Raw genomic sequence first — 20,802 nt, 5'->3', positions numbered from 1 at the left:
CCACCACAAAAGGTCAAGGGTGATCACAATCACAAGACACGTTTCCCACGCAAAAACAACTTCGGTTTACCACATCTATCTCCGGAAAACCTGCCGATTTTAAACTAAAAGGTTGATTTCTGGCTATCGATGCGGAGTTGGGACGTTACCGCGGCGTTGGTGTGTTTGTGGGCGGGGGTGGTCGCTGCCGAGGCCGCCCCGCCGGCGCCCCCCTGCCCCTGCGCCCGCCCGGAGTGGTGCCTGCCCGTGAAGACGCCGCCAAGGAAAGAGGCAAGAGCTGTTTCTGTATCTAGTATCTGTATAGATAGCTGCAACAACAAGCACAATGGTTTGGTATATGCCAAGCCTATATATTTAAGTCAGTAAGACCTTCATAAAGTAACTTGAAACTTTGAAGTCATCGAACTTAACACGTCAGTTGTATTTTAATTTTTTTTTATGGTAACACCCTACAACAGGAAGAATGAGTGCCGTGTATTGTTGTTATTTTTCATAATCATAATTAATGTTCATTAATGGTAATCAAAATGTTAATTAATGCAAGGCAATAACTGTCTTGGGTTCCTAATTACCATGTAGTTTATAATTATAGCACTAGCATAACAATTTGTAGGGCTGTACAAGGAAACTCGATTGCAAGATAAATTTCTCTGTCTTACTGTTTTCCCCCCTCCATATTCTTACATTTTTTAGACAGCCCGTAACGAAGCTCTTAACGAAGCACCTCTATCTGATTGCAGGTTTTTGTGTTTGCTGTGAAGAACGACACGTGGAAGCACTACGACTGGGACAAGGTGACCACGGTGGTTATGTTTGGGTTTTACAGCACCGAGCTGATGTGCTACGCCCACTCTAAGGGAGCCAGAGTCGTCCTGAAAGGTGAACCTCACAACCCCCATACACACCCCACAATGTAAAATCCTAAGTTACCATCATCAGTTCCTTTTCATCCTGCCGGACGATCAGGTTAAAACCTAAGTTACCAAGCATTGCATAAATAAAAAATGTCATATTGAAAGTTTTGTTTCACTTGTCAGTATAAAACATTTGTAAGTTGGTTGAAGGTCGAAAACCCCATACATACCTGCAACTGCAAGGTAGGATTTTGAAACAGTAATCAGTTGGAAAGAAATTTAAATGAAACAGTATATGTCAGTCTCTATTACAATAGTTAGGAAAAACAGCCTTAACTATTATAACATGTAATGGTAATAGATGTCAAAATGGGCAATCATTGCTTGAAATATGCAGCAAAATTCTTTCACAATTCTACAAATGTTGGGCACTGAAATCTTTTTACCTCTGACCTTTCCCCAGGTGATGTAAAAGCGGAAGACGTCGCACACCTGCCAGACATCCGTTTCCGTGACGACTGGGTGATAAAGAACGTGGCGCTCATGCTGAAGCAGCACATGGACGGGATAAACATCGACATCGAGCAACCAATTCCCGCGACAGACCCGGCCCGCAACGGCCTCACCGCGCTGGTCAACGAAACAACCTGGGTGTTCCACGCAATCAACAACGCATCACAGGTATCTTTATCAGTACCGGTATCTATATAGTATATAGCCAGTTTAACTGTGCCATTCGGCATGACACATCAGCTTTGCAGGCACGCAGCGCAGCAGCTGGTTAAATTACACTGAACGACCTGTCACACCTTTTTTTTTATATCTAACTGTTATCCTTTTTTTAAAGAATTTACTAAGGTTGTTACAGTGCTTGGTGGCATCGAGTTCCACTCCTCAATGGTTCTAGCTATAGGTGAAAAACAAACTCTTGAGCACATCAATTCTTCTCACGTACACAGTTCAAGCTTCACGGGACTCGTTTGTTAGTTTGTTTGTTTGTTATGCCTTTGTTTTACAGACATAAGGCCTCTGTAGAAGGGATTCTTAATGCTTAGTGACTGTAATGTATAAAGTATAATGGCCAGATGGTCCATATGCATAGGTGGTCACCTAATAAACACAGTTTTTGTTCTCCTAGGTGACGTTTGACGTTGCCTGGTCGCCGGACTGTATCGACGGCCGTTGCTACGACATCGTGAACATCGCCAAGTCATGTGACTTCCTGTTCGTCATGTCGTACGACGAGCGTAGTCAGATTACCGGACCGTGCGTCGCGAGCGCAAACTCTGCGCTGGAGACAACGTTAGGAGGTAAATTGTCTCTTTGTTGTTGTTTACCTTGTAACTTGCCTAGTGGCACATGATATATGGCAGCAAGTTTCCTTGTTATTTCAGCAGCAGGGTATATTTTCACAGGGATGGGTTGCTTAAGCCCTTCCACTTTTAATGTGTTTGAGACAACTGCTTGAGCATAGGACCCAGTTTAACTGTGTCCCTTTCAAAATATGGCATACAGCCCTAACCAAGATGCCTTTTCTCAGTTAGCAACTTATCGGAACCAGGAGCTCAACTGTGAGGCTGCTACCAGTTGATTACTTCAAGCAAAAATGTCACCCAACAACTGGGACAGTTCTAAAAAAACACCTCAGAAACAATTGAATGTCATGTCTGTTGCAGGATATGAGGAGTACCTGAAGCTGGGCATCCCTGCAGACCAGCTTGTGATGGGCGTTCCCTGGTACGGTTACGACTATCCCTGCCTCGGGCTGTCTAAGGTAAGATTTCTGTATGGTCAAAACTAAAGGTTTAGGGCCAGCTGGGGGTACTTTGATACAGAGGGAACTTGGATGCTATGACTAAAACTATGCCTGCCTCAAAGTCTCTAAGGTAAAATTTTGTATGTCACCATGGTTAACAACCTAGGGATATGCGTGCACCCTGCAGAGCCATAGACCTTTCTCACGCGGCGGACATGATAGAATGAAAACGAGGCCCTTGTGGCAAACATTAGACCGATCCTAACTGTCAATTACAATTAGCAGTTTAGCCAATGATTACCTGATATTTAGAGAATCAACCAATGAGGAAGTGGCTGCATGACCGTGAAATAGTTGCATTTCTATATTTTTATTTTGCATTTCTACGTTTTGACACAGGAGGGCGGAGACAATGGGATCGGTCAACGAAGCTCTAAATTGCTGCATCTTTTTTGTGCGTTTCTTTAGTTGTAATATTGATACTGGGATATCATATTTTAAAACTTAATGTGATTTAGGAGGAAAACTAAATCTGTACATTATTTTTGCTTCTTTGCCTCATTGGCCTTGTCTTCATTCTATCATGTCCGCCGCGTGAGAAAGGTTTATTGCCGGCCGCTAGGTTTTTGTTCCTTCAGGACAATGGTCAGTCTGCAGCATTAAGAAGGTCCCCTTCTGAGGAGCCCCCTGCAGTGCCACTGTCAGCCACTAGGTGGTGCCCTTAACTGTATAAGATGAATTTGTTAAAGGAATTTTGTTTGTTTGTTGTTAGGACGACATATGCAGCATTAAGAAGGTCCCTTTCCGAGGTGCCCCCTGCAGTGATGCCGCCGGCCGCCAGGTGGACTACAAGGACATCATGAGGCTGATGAGAAACTCTACAAGAAAGTGGAACGACACCTTCAAGTCTCCTTACTTCAACTTTCAGGTAAGGATACATCATGTGTGAAGATAATTATATTTATCTAAAGAACAGCCAGTAGGTTAGCCTGGGTGCCATCCTATTTCTACCGGGGGCTCCTACACTCACCCTAAAAAAAATTGTTTAGGGTAGTGAGTGTCGGAGCCCCCGGTAGAAATAGGATGGCACCAAGGCTAACCTACTGGTACCCATCTGAGTAATGAGGCTGTTGTTGTGCCTTTAAACGTGCTCCTTGATCACGGGACCCCCATTTTACGAAACTTAAGGAGATAGAATGACACCTTCACTTCTTCTTACTTCAACTTCTAGGTAAAGATACATGTTGTTCTTGAAGAATGCTCACAAAGCACGAAAACAGGGTGAATTATATATTTTCTATTCAGATTTGAAAATGATTTTTAATTAATTTTTTTACACATTTTTTTTCTTTCAACCCTTTCAAATTTACATGCCAGTTTGCAGAAAAAGAGTAGCAGGATCATTGATTGATAATGGCTTGGTTATCGATTGATTATTGATGTTTCTGGAGGGTAGACAGTATGACTTGGTTATAAATTATTGAATAATTGGTTATTGATTAATTGATCATCAATATTCCAGGAGGGAGGCCAGACCCACCAGATGTGGTTTGACGACCCTGTGAGTTTACAGTACAAGTACGGCTGGGCCGTGAAGCAGGGGTTACGCGGGGTCGGCATGTGGCATGGCGACACACTCGACTACACGACCTCCGACCCCAAGGTCAAGGAGCAGACCAAGCAGATGTGGGACTGTCTTCCACACTACCACAAGAAAAATTAAGAACAGGAGTATCTACCTATCTGGAACTGACGAGGTGGTGGCTGGGTACACCACTAGCAGATGGAATGTTAAAATATTTACAGGAGCTGTTAGCAAATGTTGTAAAATAAATCATGAATATTGTCTTAGAGTTCTTCATAAATATGTGCTGTAAGTTGTAAACTATTATAGAAGATTATGTTATGTTGAGGAAGGTTATAGTCCACAAAAACAGCTAGGTACTAACTCATGGTTGTGTTCAAAAAAAGTTTTTATCTAGTAATGTACCATCCTGATGAAAGTATTCACACAAGATTAAAACATCCAAATGTTGTGGTTGGTAAGGAGGTGTAAGAATCAGACAGTGACATGAACAAAAATTTTAACTTGGGGGGGTTATTGCTGCTATCATGTTACATGAATCTTTGCTGCTGGTCTAAAGTTTGCTGAGTAGGCATTGCCAAAATCGAATTCTATTTATTACAGATTGTGTGGCAAAAACATGCATTGAGGGTATTTTATTTACTCCCAATAGTTTTTTGACTTCGAATTCCACCTTTCATTTTTAAGCAGCAGGTCAGCCTAGTGTGATGATTTAATAGAAACAGGTAGTCCTAGGCCTTAGAACAGGACATTATGCTGTCGCATGTCCACTGTACTTATCTTGTACTGGGTGTGTGTTTTAAGTTATAAGCAAAAGGAGCTGTAAATGTATCAAAATGTAGACATACATATTTATGTTCTTTAAAGAGATTACATTTGTCTACTGTGACTGATATTATTCTTGGAATATCTGCAAGGCCCTTTCCTTACAAAACAAAGAAATAGACATGAAACATTAGGTGTAAGTAACAATTACAGAAACAACAAAGTGAAGACACATACTTGTAGAACCAAATACAGCAATAAGAGATAACCTACACAAAAAATATGTAAATAATGAGAACTTAAAGACATGAAAAAAATGTGAGCCTTAGAGAGGGAAGTACAACATGACTTTTTAATGCACTTCTGTGTGAGCCAATAAATATATTATATAAAATGTTCTGTCTGTGTCAATGGTTGGGGAACTCATATTGCTATTGAGTAGCTTACCCCTTCTCCAAAGTATTCACCAAAACCACAAGTTTTCAACAGTTAATCAAAAGAACTGTTCCCGTTGTTGAGATTGCTAATAAGTTTATACATTTGTACAACTGCAGTTTTTACTTTTTTAAAGCTCACTCAAAGTTTTGATATGTAAAGACTAGTTAATATATTTACAAGTTTGAGGTTAATATTTTTAAGTTTTCTGTCAAGAAAATGTCCCCACTGTAATAGATGTATAAGTTTTGAGAGTCTTCCCTTTAAGGAAATATTTTTTACAGTCTCAAAAACCTGATAGTTAGATGCTATCTTTTTGTCTTGGGTTTTGTTACTTCAGAGGTCGGAGTGAAAGTTGTGTGTAGAAACTCGTGCAGCAGTTTTGCGTTGGCTGCGTTGCCTAGGTGATCAGCTATCTGCCCTTGAGTCAGGGTCACCAGGTCTGCCAGGCTCTCCGTCTTGTCAAGTACAGACCTGCGGAAATCAGAAACGTTTTCAGATCAGGACTAGTTCTTTGTACATAATTGGTAGATCTACCACAAGTATGTAAGGATGCACATGCACACACCAAACACAAAGCCACACATACATGTACATTTACAAATACCAGACATCGGTAGACACACCACACATATAGGTACACACACATAAAACCACACACAGACACATGCAAAAACAATATACAACAACAAGTTAGTCTAGCATTTGTTCAAAACATGCCGCATGCAACATAATTATACAATTACATAATATATAAAGTTTTTGTTCTGGGACCTAAAAACCAGATGGCAGTCTTGATATACATACAAAATGAATTCTTGGAATTCCTGTCGGGTATTTGTGAAGTTAAATCCTGGAAGTTTCACCAATAATAATAATGACTATAGATGAATAGAACAAACACGTCAAATCAATAAAAACTAAGAAACCCCTGCCTGTAGTTTTTGGAGCTGACCCCGGGCAGCTTCAGCACCATGTCGTGTGACAGGTGGTTGTACTTGTCGGACGGGATGATGGACTCCGTCTCCATGGCGATGGATGCCGCCTGGGCTGCATCCGGCTCGGGCCGGTTAAACTGCAAAAACAATAGATGGTAAAAATTTATTCAATAGCTTTTGGGGTCAACCAATTATATGTAAAATGTCTAATAAGTGAAGGTCTTTCCAACTACAAAATTTTTGCCACTGCTGCCTTTTTCAATATTTTCTCACATAAACCTCAGCGGGAGTAATCAATCTGACCTAATCTTTGGGATACAATGTCCTTCTCTGTACTGACCTTCACCCTGACCTTGACTTGTACCTGACCTTGCTGACCATGACACAATGCGCTAGGCATCACAAACAATAACCCTACAAATGTTGACCAAAAGTGTGTTGCAATTTTCCTGAAGTTGACCCCATAATAATGACCTTGACCCCACGACTTTGACCATACTGACCTTGAGTTCCTGGAACAGCTCTGCTGTAGCGTAGGGACTTCTGCTCCACAGGATGCGCAGGTTGGGGAAGTGCAGTGTGAGGAGAGCCAGCTTGGCCTGGACCTCTTGGAACGACATCTCATGATGGCCGACTCCCTTGGTCTGTAGGATAAACAAACAAAAAATAAACAAGAAGAAGAATAAAAAGAGACCTAGCTTGACCTGGACATCTCGTAATGACAGAGCAATGAGAGCAATCTTTGCATGGACTTCTTGGACCACATCTACTTCTCCCTCAGTAAGAGGAACAAAGAAAGCAAAACTTCTATACTCAGTCTGTCAGTCAGTCTAGGACAGAATAGAACATGGTACTGCAAACAAAAATACAGTTCAAAGTTTGAAAAACAAAGAAATCAACAACTTTGATACTGGGTCTGTACTAGTTAAAAGTTTAGAAGTTTTAGAACATTATCAAATAGAACTCTAATATAAAATACAATGTATGTACAATTGAATTCAATTTCTTTTTACAGCAAGTACATTTGACCTACAGTATGACCTACAATGAACTCTGACCTGTAGCGAGAAAGGTTTGTTGGCGTCAAACTCGATGAGCAGGATTGGTCGCTTGTAGCTCCTCGTCATGGCAACGGCCTGGTTAAACAGCCGGCCGCTGTTCAGGGAGCCAATCAGATCGCTGATGGACTTCCGCTCCACGCACATGTCAGGGGTCAGGATGTAGTCACCCACCTGGGGGATGGGACAGGTTAGATGGACATGTAAGAAAGGGTATAATGATCAAAAATGAAGGAGGAGAATAAGCCTTGAATCCACTCCTTCTGAGTCAGACAAGGCAGACTGAACGTACTGTGCTCTATGCAGATTGTGGCACTGGATGCTGTCTACTTATAATTTCTAATTAAAAAGCGGAGCAGATTTTGGCATCAATAATCTGCTTTATTATTTTGTTTCAGGATAATCTGTTGGCTGCTCCCAGATAGGGAGAATTTACCTCGGGGATATGGGGTCCAAAGATGATAAACTCGAACTTTTCAATACAAAATCCGAGAAATAAAAAGAATCCACAAACTGACCTGCAGTGTTATGGGTTCGATGTCCACTCCCCTTCTGTGGATCAGAGATGGAAGCTCACTCCGGAATTCCCTCATGTCAACTATAACCTGAGTAGGGAGATAAACATGGAATTAAAAAGGACTCAGAGTTAACATTCCAACAGGGATGTATTGTAAACATCTACTTGGCCTGAAAGACAAGCGGTCAAACATCCGATACAAAAGTGGGTTGTTTTTCTTTATCCTATTGATACATGTATTTAGGTTCATATGGCAAGGATGCTCAAAAGCATACAAAATTTTGCCATCATCAGGAACTGTTTACAGATGGCTATATATGCTACCTATTAAGTAAGTTATTATATAATTATACATTCAATTATAAAGTATCAAAAGTATGCAGTCATCATGTCATGTAGGTAAACTCTGACCTTAGGTTGAAGTTCCTCCTGTGACTCCTGACCCCCTGCCCTCCTGGTGCTGACCTCTGTAGCAGGGGTCATGTCACGGGTCACGTCCGGCTCCTCTGGCAGCACCAGGCTCTGGGCAGGAACAATACAATAAGGTAGTTACAGTCACATGATTGTACATTGTACCTTAAACTATTGAGGTAATCTAATATTCCAGCTCTCACAAATACATGTAGTATAGGGAAAATGGAAAAGGGATGGGAAGAGGGGGAGGGAAGCCTGAAGTCCATTTGTGGTTTAAAACTATCTAATGAAGAGGTCCTAAAGTCGTATTAGATGTTCCACTCTAGACTACGCACAGATACACAAGCACACACACACAGATACACAAGCACAAACACACACGCAGACACACAAACACACACACACAGACACACACACAATCACTATCCAGTTTCTAAAAGTTAAAAGAGAACAGATCTTAAACCCCCAGAGAGTATCTTGCTAAGATCCTGACTCACAGCTTTCTCCTTGATGAGGTGTTCAAAGGCGTCCTTTTCGCGTCTGAGGGAGGTGAGGTATCTCTGCTCCTCTGTGGAGGTGGTGTAAATCAGGAAATACACACGCAAGGGCTGGCCGGGACGCCCTGCCTTGTACACCTGTACACGCAGGAACATGGATTAATGTCTGAGGGAGGGGAGGTAGCGCTGCTCCTCTGTAGATGTTGTGTAGATCAGGAAATACACACGGAGAGGCTGGCCGGGTCGGCCTGCCTTGTACACCTGTACACGCAGAAACATGGATTAATGTCTGAGGGAGGGGAGGTAGCGCTGCTCCTCTGTAGATGTTGTGTAGATCAGGAAGTACACACGGAGAGGCTGGCCGGGACGCCCTGCCTTGTACACCTGTACACGCAGAAACATGGATTAATGTCTGAGGGAGGGGAGGTAGCGCTGCTCCTCTGTGGAGGTGGTGTAGATCAGGAAATACACACGGAGAGGCTGGCCGGGACGCCCTGCCTTGTACACCTGTACACGCAGAAACATGGATTAATGTCTGAGGGAGGGGAGGTAGCGCTGCTCCTCTGTAGATGTTGTGTAGATCAGGAAGTACACACGCAAGGGCTGGCCGGGTCGGCCTGCCTTGTACACCTGTACACGCAGAAACATGGATTAATGTCTGAGGGAGGGGAGGTAGCGCTGCTCCTCTGTAGATGTTGTGTAGATCAGGAAGTACACACGGAGAGGCTGGCCGGGACGCCCTGCCTTGTACACCTGTACACGCAGAAACATGGATTAATGTCTGAGGGAGGGGAGGTAGCGCTGCTCCTCTGTGGAGGTGGTGTAGATCAGGAAAAACACACGGAGAGGCTGGCCGGGACGCCCTGCCTTGTACACCTGTACACGCAGAAACATGGATTAATGTCTGAGGGAGGGGAGGTAGCGCTGCTCCTCTGTAGATGTTGTGTAGATCAGGAAGTACACACGCAAGGGCTGGCCGGGTCGGCCTGCCTTGTACACCTGTACACGCAGAAACATGGATTAATGTCTGAGGGAGGGGAGGTAGCGCTGCTCCTCTGTAGATGTTGTGTAGATCAGGAAGTACACACGCAAGGGCTGGCCGGGTCGGCCTGCCTTGTACACCTGTACACGCAGAAACATGGATTAATGTCTGAGGGAGGGGAGGTAGCGCTGCTCCTCTGTAGATGTTGTGTAGATCAGGAAATACACACGGAGAGGCTGGCCGGGACGCCCTGCCTTGTACACCTGTACACGCAGAAACATGGATTAATGTCTGAGGGAGGGGAGGTAGCGCTGCTCCTCTGTAGATGTTGTGTAGATCAGGAAGTACACACGGAGAGGCTGGCCGGGACGCCCTGCCTTGTACACCTGTACACGCAGAAACATGGATTAATGTCTGAGGGAGGGGAGGTAGCGCTGCTCCTCTGTAGATGTTGTGTAGATCAGGAAGTACACACGCAAGGGCTGGCCGGGTCCGCCTGCCTTGTACACCTGTACACGCAGAAACATGGATTAATGTCTGAGGGAGGGGAGGTAGCGCTGCTCCTCTGTAGATGTTGTGTAGATCAGGAAGTACACACGCAAGGGCTGGCCGGGTCGGCCTGCCTTGTACACCTGTACACGCAGAAACATGGATTAATGTCTGAGGGAGGGGAGGTAGCGCTGCTCCTCTGTGGAGGTGGTGTAGATCAGGAAATACACACGGAGAGGCTGGCCGGGACGCCCTGCCTTGTACACCTGTACACGCAGAAACATGGATTAATGTCTGAGGGAGGGGAGGTAGCGCTGCTCCTCTGTAGATGTTGTGTAGATCAGGAAATACACACGCAAGGGCTGGCCGGGTCGGCCTGCCTTGTACACCTGTACATGCAGAAACATGGATTAATGTCTGAGGGAGGGGAGGTAGCGCTGCTCCTCTGTAGATGTTGTGTAGATCAGGAAGTACACACGCAAGGGCTGGCCGGGTCGGCCTGCCTTGTACACCTGTACACGCAGAAACATGGATTAATGTCTGAGGGAGGGGAGGTAGCGCTGCTCCTCTGTGGAGGTGGTGTAGATCAGGAAATACACACGGAGAGGCTGGCCGGGACGCCCTGCCTTGTACACCTGTACACGCAGAAACATGGATTAATGTCTGAGGGAGGGGAGGTAGCGCTGCTCCTCTGTAGATGTTGTGTAAATCAGGAAATACACACGGAGAGGCTGGCCGGGTCGGCCTGCCTTGTACACCTGTACACGCAGAAACATGGATTAATGTCTGAGGGAGGGGAGGTAGCTCTGCTCCTCTGTGGAGGTGGTGTAGATCAGGAAATACACACGGAGAGGCTGGCCGGGACGCCCTGCCTTGTACACCTGTACACGCAGAAACATGGATTAATGTCTGAGGGAGGGGAGGTAGCGCTGCTCCTCTGTAGATGTTGTGTAGATCAGGAAGTACACACGCAAGGGCTGGCCGGGTCGGCCTGCCTTGTACACCTGTACACGCAGAAACATGGATTAATGTCTGAGGGAGGGGAGGTAGCGCTGCTCCTCTGTAGATGTTGTGTAGATCAGGAAATACACACGGAGAGGCTGGCCGGGACGCCCTGCCTTGCACACCTGTACACGCAGAAACATGGATTAATGTCTGAGGGAGGGGAGGTAGCGCTGCTCCTCTGTGGAGGTGGTGTAGATCAGGAAATACACACGGAGAGGCTGGCCGGGACGCCCTGCCTTGTACACCTGTACACGCAGAAACATGGATTAATGTCTGAGGGAGGGGAGGTAGCGCTGCTCCTCTGTAGATGTTGTGTAGATCAGGAAGTACACACGCAAGGGCTGGCCGGGTCGGCCTGCCTTGTACACCTGTACACGCAGAAACATGGATTAATGTCTGAGGGAGGGGAGGTAGCGCTGCTCCTCTGTAGATGTTGTGTAGATCAGGAAATACACACGGAGAGGCTGGCCGGGACGCCCTGCCTTGTACACCTGTACACGCAGAAACATGGATTAATGTCTGAGGGAGGGGAGGTAGCGCTGCTCCTCTGTGGAGGTGGTGTAGATCAGGAAATACATACGGAGAGGCTGGCCGGGACGCCCTGCCTTGTACACCTGTACACGCAGAAACATGGATTAATGTCTGAGGGAGGGGAGGTAGCGCTGCTCCTCTGTAGATGTTGTGTAAATCAGGAAATACACACGGAGAGGCTGGCCGGGACGCCCTGCCTTGTACACCTGTACACGCAGAAACATGGATTAATGTCTGAGGGAGGGGAGGTAGCGCTGCTCCTCTGTGGAGGTGGTGTAGATCAGGAAATACACACGGAGAGGCTGGCCGGGACGCCCTGCCTTGTACACCTGTACACGCAGAAACATGGATTAATGTCTGAGGGAGGGGAGGTAGCGCTGCTCCTCTGTGGAGGTGGTGTAGATCAGGAAGTACACACGCAAGGGCTGGCCGGGACGCCCTGCCTTGTACACCTGTACACGCAGAAACATGGATTAATGTCTGAGGGAGGGGAGGTAGCGCTGCTCCTCTGTAGATGTTGTGTAAATCAGGAAATACACACGGAGAGGCTGGCCGGGTCGGCCTGCCTAATGTACACCTGTACATGCAGAAACATGGATTAATGTCTGAGGGAGGGGAGGTAGCGCTGCTCCTCTGTAGATGTTGTGTAGATCAGGAAGTACACACGCAAGGGCTGGCCGGGTCGGCCTGCCTTGTACACCTGTACACGCAGAAACATGGATTAATGTCTGAGGGAGGGGAGGTAGCTCTGCTCCTCTGTGGAGGTGGTGTAGATCAGGAAATACACACGGAGAGGCTGGCCGGGACGCCCTGCCTTGTACACCTGTACACGCAGAAACATGGATTAATGTCTGAGGGAGGGGAGGTAGCGCTGCTCCTCTGTGGAGGTGGTGTAGATCAGGAAATACACACGGAGAGGCTGGCCGGGACGCCCTGCCTTGTACACCTGTGTAAAAACAGAGAAAATATACGATTAAAGGTGGCAAGGCAGTCTTGTGGTTAGGCTTGTTGACTTAGAATCTAAAGGTTTTGGGTTTGACTTCCTAGCAGGCCCCAAAGTTGTTCCCAATGGCATCTAGCAAATTATACATAGAAACTTGAGACCTAATAATATTTCTACCAGAGTTGATCCGAAACCTTCCACTTGCTCCAGATCTTTATAATCTTGATGGGACCAGATTTCCTTCATTTTTTGTCTACACAATATGTTTCAAGAAGAGAGAAGACACATGTAAACTATAGGCAGAGATAATACATAACAAAGTTGTACTATTACTTTGTTGTGTATATTAACTTACTACATATAGACCCAATCGGGCATGATTACATGTATGCAATAAAGTTCATATTTAAAAAAATGCTAAGGATAATACAGGACTAGTTTGGCGTGTCTTAACAAAGCCATTTTTCAAAACTGACCTCGAGTTGCCGTACAAACTCCATCTCGGGGTCGTAGAGAACCACGTAACTCGGCTGCACCTCGTGTAGGGTCCGGGTCAGGCTGTAGGGGTCACTGGGGGTCATAGGTCAGGGGAGGAGAATGGGGTTAGCATATCAGATGACAAACAACTGTACAAACTGCACATGGTTTACATGTTGTATACTCAAAATCCAAACCTACATGGACAAAGATTTTGTTATACAGGTTGTACAATGTTGACATTCATTTATTTTGTATCAAATTGAATGTTATGTTTTCTTAAGTCAGACGCACGCACGCACGCACACACATACACACACAGAGTCACAGAAAGACAGACAGACACAAACACATCCTGAAACTGACTTGTTGCCGTGCAGAGGATGTATGATGGTGACTGGTGACGGCAGGACTCCGTAGTACGCGTTCAGCACTTACACACACAAATGCACACACACACACACACATACAGAGCCTGACACTGACTTGTTGCCGTGCAGAGGGTGGATGATGGTGACCGGTGACGGCAGGACTCCGTAGTACGCGTTCAGCACTTACACACACAAATGCACACACACACACACACACACACACAAACACAGCCTGATACTGACTTGTTGCCGTGCAGAGGGTGGATGATGGTGACAGGTGACGGCAGGACTCCGTAGTACGCGTTCAGCGACGATACGGGAGGAGGGTCTTCTACACCGGCTGTCGAACCTTCATCAGTCTGAACACAGGGAAAAGTCAATTAGTCTTCTGTCACAATTCATTACTTCAGGCATCTGGATAAGACTATATAACTTAGAGTAACTGTAACATTAAAAAATAAACCACCTCCAGAGTCGAAGCCTTATTAGCAGTGCCAAGAAACTATTTTCCTGATTCGAATGACTTACTTCTACTTAATATCAACAACATGTAGAGGAGTCTTAAACCATGTACCCATACAAGAACCAATTAGAGGCCTGGGTTGTTTGTTGTCAAACTGACATTAACTGACCCCTAATCATAACAGATCAAACCCTATCATTCAAGGAAGCACTTTTGAAATCAATATCATCGATCAATCAATATTCTCGTCTGACCTGACAGCTGTCCCCTCCTTGACCTTTGACCAGCTGTGTCAAGGTCACCTGACCTTCATCAGACTTCTCCGCCTTCCTCTTCTTCCCTCTGAACTTCGTCTTAGCCTGGAATAAGAAAACAGCTTAAGACAATCAACAGGTGGGTCCTTAGAACAAGATATATTCAAACTAGATCCTCTGAAAGTTTGCTTAATATTTTTCTAGCACTATACTACATGAAATGCAACACAGATGTTCTTAAGTTAAACAGAGAGATGTTTTAAATGTTTTAACTTAGTACTAATAGTCAGACTCTTCTTGACTCAAAATTTAATGGACATGATTTAAGGAGAACCCCATCCATAGCAAAGAAAAAAAACCATCACACTAATTGTGTGTGAGACACTCATGCCAATCACTCCCTTATATGTTGTATTTTCCAACAGTATAGTGTATCATGATTTACATGTGAAACCACTGGGTGGTTTGACATGTTTAAGAAGTTAAACCTACCTGTGCCCAACTCTACATTATTGATCATTATGTATAACATGTGACACCATACCTCAGCCCGGGGTGCAGGTTTGTCTGCCCCCAGTGTTTTGTTGTACAGCCTGGTCAGCAGTGAGCGGCTTCCGTCACACAGGTACTCCTTAATCTGGCTGCAGGTCCGGTCGTCTGACGCCGCGATAAGAACGCTTCCCTGCTGGCCTAGCTTTGTGTTCTCATCTCGAACCTCCTGGAAATGCAAGAACACATTATGTCATGCACACACAAATGGTAACTATTAGACAGGTGTTCTTCAATACAAAACAATTCTCTGCTCTCCTCATCTTGAACTTCCTAAAAGGTATATTAATCATAACCAATTAACCATGTTGTTGAAGGGATGAGTAGGAAAGCATATTAAGGTTTATCAAGTTTATCAAGATTTATCAACATGTTACATAGCATTGCAATGTTAAACTTTGTATCATCCCTTCAACAACATTGCTATTACTTACCAGAACTTTAAGAATGGCAATCCCGGCGGAAATTGAAATCTGAATTGTATGTGACATGGCTTTTATTGATTAATTATTATTGTTACGGTGTACTATGTCGTAGTTGTGTTTTTTATATGTAATATCAGGGATACCTGAAAAACAGGCTTCACAGCCTGAGTTGTATTTCCCCTGTATAAATAAAAAATGAAATGAAATGAAGTTATGATAATAAAAGTTTAACATTGCAATGCTATAATGTAACATGTTGATAAACCTTGATAAACTTGATAAATCTTGTGCTTGCCAACTCTAAGTTCATAATTTATTGTATAACATCATGAAGCAGTTTAAATTTGTTGGTTATATGATTCAAATTCTTGACCTGTAAGACATCCCAGAGTGCCGTCCACTTGGGATTTTCCTCCAGTCGGAGGTCAGGGGTCACCGGCTGTGCGGACGTGCCCTTGCCGTCACCCTTGGCAACCCCGCCGGACTGTCCGTACACACGCGCTCGAGCACGCTGGGAAGGAAAGAAAACACCTTATAAAAAATGTCCTATACTAAAACCATTATGTGGTAAAAAAAACAATCATTATGATCATGGTAAATGGTATTTAACATATCTCCATCTAGTGTTAGCTTATTGAAAAGTCAACATTCCATCTGGTTATAGCAAGGACATTATATATAATGTCCTTGGTTGTAGCAAGAAGGATGGATAGTTTCCAGAGACACTGGAATTAAATATGAACACTTAGAAATAATGATGCTGGGTAGGGCAATGGGAGTGAAGAACAGTTCATAACAGATGTAATGCTGCAATATATCATAATGTACAGTTACTGTACAGCATAATACATAGTGATATGCTAGGGATCAAAATCTGTTTTTTTGACTTAAAACAAACAAGGAGCTTCCAGAAACAAATTGTGGAATGTAAGACTCTATAGTAAAGAATTCATCTTGATCCAGAGGAACATAAAAGTTATTCTTTAAGCCTATCTGCAAAGGAAATGACAGACAAAGTCATGTATTAATACCAGGGTGAATGTATAAGGACTGATATTTTGTGCAAGTTATTGTATTTGAATGTGTATAATTTATCACAAAATCATGTACTCACAACAAACATGGAATTGGCAGCATCCAGGAAAATCCACCCGCTGTTCTTCCCAAAACTTTTCTCTGTTCCCCTGGAAAGGAGAAATATTCAGTTGCATGATTGTTTATGTGTTAGTAAACTAAATTAAATGTCTTACTGGACTCATTCTAGGTTTAACCTCTTCCCTGCTGCCTAACCTAAAATCCAACACTATTTAGGTGCTTAACACCTACCTTTTCACACTGAATGTTAAAGTGCAGAGAATTTATAAACAGGTACAATACAAAAAATCAAGAAAAAATATCATCCATTCTCACCTCTCTACTTCAATCTATTTGTAGTTACTGTACCAATTTCACTGATTTTCTAGATGTTTATCACTGATTAAAAATATTTCTTCTATTCAAAGGAAAAATGAATGTAGAAATTTTACTTTACCAGAAACCTGTTCGTGTATGACAGTTGACATAAACTCTGTTGCCATAGAAACGACCTTGAGTCCTGACCTGAGTGACTGCAGCAGGTTGTAGAAGGTCACACAGTCGTACTGAGTCAGGTACCTGCAAGAGGAAGAGAGGTCTCAATGTCTAAAACTTTAACCTTCTCCCTGCTACCAACCTCTGTAACCAATAGGGAATTGAGTGCCTTCAGAGTGCTAATAGCTATAAAGATTTTGATTTTTCCTCAAACGTGTTCTATTCAACTCGCCACGCTGGGTGTCAGAAATTAGCAACATAATGATTACAAACTTGCTAATAACTCAGGTAACAGAACCATGCATGCAGTCCATTCACTGAGTCATTCTACGCCTTGGGGCATTGCGTTACCCATGCCAATTTGACACTATTGATAACATAAATAATACAATTATGACTGCTGATTTTTCTTTGCAAGAATTCTATTCAGTCTCTTGAGTACTAGTTTTGGCGTATCTTATATACCTGGATGTCTAACCTTTAACAACATATTGACAGCCACAGCATGCTTTTCAAACTTGCTATGTGATAAGCAACAGATACTCTGTAAATAATTGACTGACCTACCACAAGTATTAGATGACATGTTGTATAATCTGCTAACCTAGTATGTAATATAAACCTAAGTTTTGGCTTGACATTGTTAACGATTTATATATACCTTAGTCTTGTGCAATTTTTTTCCATATGCGCTTCAGTCCTGTGATGGTTTTTGCTAATTTTGTTTCTTCGATGTTATTTTACTTTGTGTTCTGTGTCCGCCGCTATGTGTGTGTTTGACGCATGCGCACCTTGTGAAAGTTTGTATTGAACTTTGAATATACTGTTCCCAGGGCTAACCCTTTGTAATAGCCTTCGGATAGTTGGGTAGTCCTGGCTGTTCCTACAGTCAAATAAATCAAATCAAATCAAAGTAACAGAACTTGCACTGTTTTCAAGGCATTCATGTTCCCCATTCACTAACATTGTTAGGGCAGGAGTATTGAGTTACGCATACCAAACATTGCCAGTAGACTGTGTGACACGCAAAGCACAAACACGATAGAGCCTGGAAGCTACCATTATTTTTGGGTAGAGGGAGGAACCTTTAGCATTCCACAGGCGTCAGAAGAGCTTGTTACAAAAGTGAGATACATTCAGGGAACTTTGCAGCATTGTAAAAGTTCAGAAAGTATAACACTATAAAACTGCCACTGGGCTTCAGCGGTCCTTTTTGCACAGCAGTGTGGTTGATACTGCTTCAGTCGTGGCACAGGGAAGAACTTCTCAATTTTTTTCAACCCTTCAACATCTGTGACTCAAATTCCTTCCAAAGGCAAGTCCTCATGAAGTAAGAATGTTTCAAAAAGTTTCAAAACAACCTCAAGAAAAATCAGCAGGCTATATATATAGCAAACATATTGCTCCTTGAATGGTTTTACAAGAAAATATAATTACAAAACATGATTATACCTAATTCAATGTGCCTCACAACTAGGATGTGTGTAGAAGAGACATTTGTTACCCCCTCGGCAGTCAGTGGGAGCGGCCTGGTGACCTCCCCAAGGTTACCTGTGAGCACTCTTCCATTACATTCAATTGTCTGGCTGGCTGCCATCTTACTTGCCTGCATACTTGGAAAAGGTGCACTTTCCTTACCACACAAGTTCACTAGTCTGGAAAAAGTGATTGAAGAATGGCAGAACAGCAACAACCTCCAGATGCACAACCCCCTGCTGTACAACCACCTGCTGTACAACCACCTGCTGTACAACCACCTGCTGTACAACCACCACCTGTTGTACAACCACCTGCAGCACCTGTTCCAGCATTAGAGGTACAATGGGGCCGAGTTTACATCAGAATCTACAATGAACAGTTGGCTCTTGGGTTTGGGGTTGCAGCTGGATTGGGGGTCGGAATCGCTGCCTTCTATTTTGGAAACCCTGACGTTGCACTGCAGGCAATTCGCAGGGCTTTCGAGCGGAGGGACCCCGACAACCCCAACCAGCCAGCCAACCCACAGGTGGGGGAGGGGGTGCGGGAAGGCTCCCTCCTGGTTCCTGTCATCTTCTACTCCCAGCTGGGCTACCAATACTTCACCTCCATCCTGAACGGCCCCTTCCTTAAGGCCTGCCTCCAGACAGAGCTGGAGAAGGTCGGCTATAAGGAGCCCATCGACGTGAGTGTGGAGAAGTGGGAGCTACCAAACCTGCCGGAGGGGGGAGCAGGGCCGCTGATGGGGATGATGGGGGAGGAGAGAGTTCTGGGCTGGCTGGCAGAACTGCAGATATCCGAGAAGGTACATTATACAATACTGATGCTTAATACGTACTAAATATTGGACAGCTCCCTAAAGAAGCAATGAAAATATAATTTTGCTCAAGTTCTGAAATGAGAAGAGAAAATCAAGCAACCATAAATCAATAACGAACAATGCAGCTTTTGATGTTGCGTTGCACATTAGGTAGATATTATAGTTGTTACAAATAATGAACATTTTGAAGTTTTGAGGCTGCAGAAAATTCAATATAAAATTCAATAGTTTTTAACTTGACTTGTAAAAGGGTTGCATGCACCTGTTTTACCCTTCTTTTCACATTGTGAAAAAACAAAATAAACAAATAAACAAAACATTCATCAGAAAGTACTTTTTTCATGTCTGCTCCATTTGTGTAGTTTAAGGAACTGCGAGACATAAAATGTTTATTTTCCTTCACTCCCCTCCCAGGCAAGTATTCCCAGCACAGCAGCAGGGGATTCTGGGATACCCGAGGATGTGTCCTCTGTAGCAGGTGTCTCCACTGTTGCATCATGGGAGGATTTGGAAGAGAAGGCTGGACGAGCCAGACTTCCCCAGCAGCCTCCAGCACAGGCCACACCTACTGCACAGCAGGCTGAGCTACAGGAGGGCCCACTGAAGAGGCTGAGAGCCAGGCTACTGCAGCACAAGGACTCACCAACTGCACAGACACGGCTCAAGGCCTACAGCTGCCTGGAGAGGGGGGAGGCCATGGTGACAAGAGGGGGGTACCAGGAGGGGGAGGGGGTGGAGCACCTGCTGGAGGGGATCATACTGATGGAGTTTGTGTCACCTGATGAGTTTAACACAATCCTGTATAACCAGTCCTGGCTGCACCTGGACAAACCAAAGCTGAATCAACTCACTTCCACACAGCTCCAGGCTAACCCCGACAGCACCCCCTGTCTGCTTCTGCAGGCACTGCAGCTTCCCGATGGACACAGCCGACAGCAGGCCATAAAGCATGTGATTGACGTTGTTCTACAGCATGGAGAAACGGACCCCATGCACAAACATCTAGCTTACCTATACTGTGCTTTAGGCCTCACAATATGGCAGACCACCAAACAACCAGCCCCAGCCCTATCTGCCTATGCCAGTGCCCTTATGTACAAATCTGACCACCTGCCAACCCTGTTCTACACAGCATGGTGTTCCATAGATGTGTCTGTCCCACAGGCTATCAGACAGCTTCACCACTACATCCACACAGCTCCTACAGACCATTACTGGGTGCCCTGGGCTCATTACCACCTGGTTATCCTGTACGGCCAGCAGGACCCATCTGTCCACAGGGACAGAATCCTGCACCACTACAACATGGCCCAGCAGGCTGACAGGAACAGCCTGCCTGTGTTTCCACCAGTTCCCAGTGTGCTAACAGACCCAGCCAGGAGGGTGTATGAACAAGTCATGGCACAGCCTCGCAAGTGACAATGCAAAGAATACAGTCATGATGAAGTAAATTTACTACATGTAGTAATACAGATTGAACATAAAGCATAAAAGTTGACGGTACTGTGTGTTTCTTGAATAACTAATGTATGTCATCTTATTAGAATGTCGTTTCTTGACTAACTTATGTATGTCATTAATAATATAGAAATCATTGTGAACAGAACTTCCTTGTTAAAAGGCATATAA

The 20,802-nt window shown here is 44.3% G+C and overlaps 3 protein-coding genes across 3 annotated transcripts in view; 2 read left to right on the top strand and 1 right to left on the bottom strand.

The window, feature by feature from the left end:
• On the top strand, nucleotides 1-5,074 carry LOC136446823 (di-N-acetylchitobiase-like). The gene is made up of 7 exons (XM_066445422.1): nucleotides 1-270; nucleotides 741-879; nucleotides 1,318-1,535; nucleotides 1,993-2,164; nucleotides 2,531-2,628; nucleotides 3,383-3,538; nucleotides 4,133-5,074. Exons 1-7 carry the CDS (start codon nucleotides 130-132, stop codon nucleotides 4,331-4,333), a joined length of 1,125 nt encoding a protein of 374 aa, XP_066301519.1. The 5' UTR covers nucleotides 1-129; the 3' UTR covers nucleotides 4,334-5,074.
• A 224-nt stretch (nucleotides 5,075-5,298) lies between these two features.
• LOC136446819 (DNA repair endonuclease XPF-like) overlaps nucleotides 5,299-20,802 on the bottom strand; it is a 38,119-nt gene continuing 22,615 nt past the window's right edge. Inside the window, exons 10-23 of the mRNA XM_066445417.1 lie at nucleotides 16,908-16,961; nucleotides 16,423-16,492; nucleotides 15,682-15,819; nucleotides 14,879-15,052; nucleotides 14,335-14,439; nucleotides 13,861-13,976; nucleotides 13,246-13,339; nucleotides 8,820-8,957; nucleotides 8,320-8,430; nucleotides 7,910-7,996; nucleotides 7,392-7,565; nucleotides 6,837-6,977; nucleotides 6,331-6,470; nucleotides 5,299-5,869 (exon numbers count right to left, since the gene is read on the bottom strand). Coding sequence (XP_066301514.1) covers nucleotides 5,704-5,869; nucleotides 6,331-6,470; nucleotides 6,837-6,977; nucleotides 7,392-7,565; nucleotides 7,910-7,996; nucleotides 8,320-8,430; nucleotides 8,820-8,957; nucleotides 13,246-13,339; nucleotides 13,861-13,976; nucleotides 14,335-14,439; nucleotides 14,879-15,052; nucleotides 15,682-15,819; nucleotides 16,423-16,492; nucleotides 16,908-16,961 — 1,708 coding nt within the window. The 3' untranslated portion in view covers nucleotides 5,299-5,703. The remainder of the gene's footprint in view (nucleotides 5,870-6,330; nucleotides 6,471-6,836; nucleotides 6,978-7,391; nucleotides 7,566-7,909; nucleotides 7,997-8,319; nucleotides 8,431-8,819; nucleotides 8,958-13,245; nucleotides 13,340-13,860; nucleotides 13,977-14,334; nucleotides 14,440-14,878; nucleotides 15,053-15,681; nucleotides 15,820-16,422; nucleotides 16,493-16,907; nucleotides 16,962-20,802) is intronic.
• Nucleotides 18,476-20,592, top strand: LOC136446980 (uncharacterized). Its single transcript, XM_066445639.1, has 2 exons — nucleotides 18,476-19,158; nucleotides 19,588-20,592. Exons 1-2 carry the CDS (start codon nucleotides 18,553-18,555, stop codon nucleotides 20,590-20,592), a joined length of 1,611 nt encoding a protein of 536 aa, XP_066301736.1. The 5' UTR covers nucleotides 18,476-18,552.

This window comes from Branchiostoma lanceolatum, chromosome 13 (genome assembly GCF_035083965.1).
Source record: "Branchiostoma lanceolatum isolate klBraLanc5 chromosome 13, klBraLanc5.hap2, whole genome shotgun sequence".
Lineage (NCBI taxonomy): Eukaryota > Metazoa > Chordata > Leptocardii > Amphioxiformes > Branchiostomatidae > Branchiostoma > Branchiostoma lanceolatum.
This window is presented reverse-complemented; position numbering and strand designations above follow the sequence as displayed.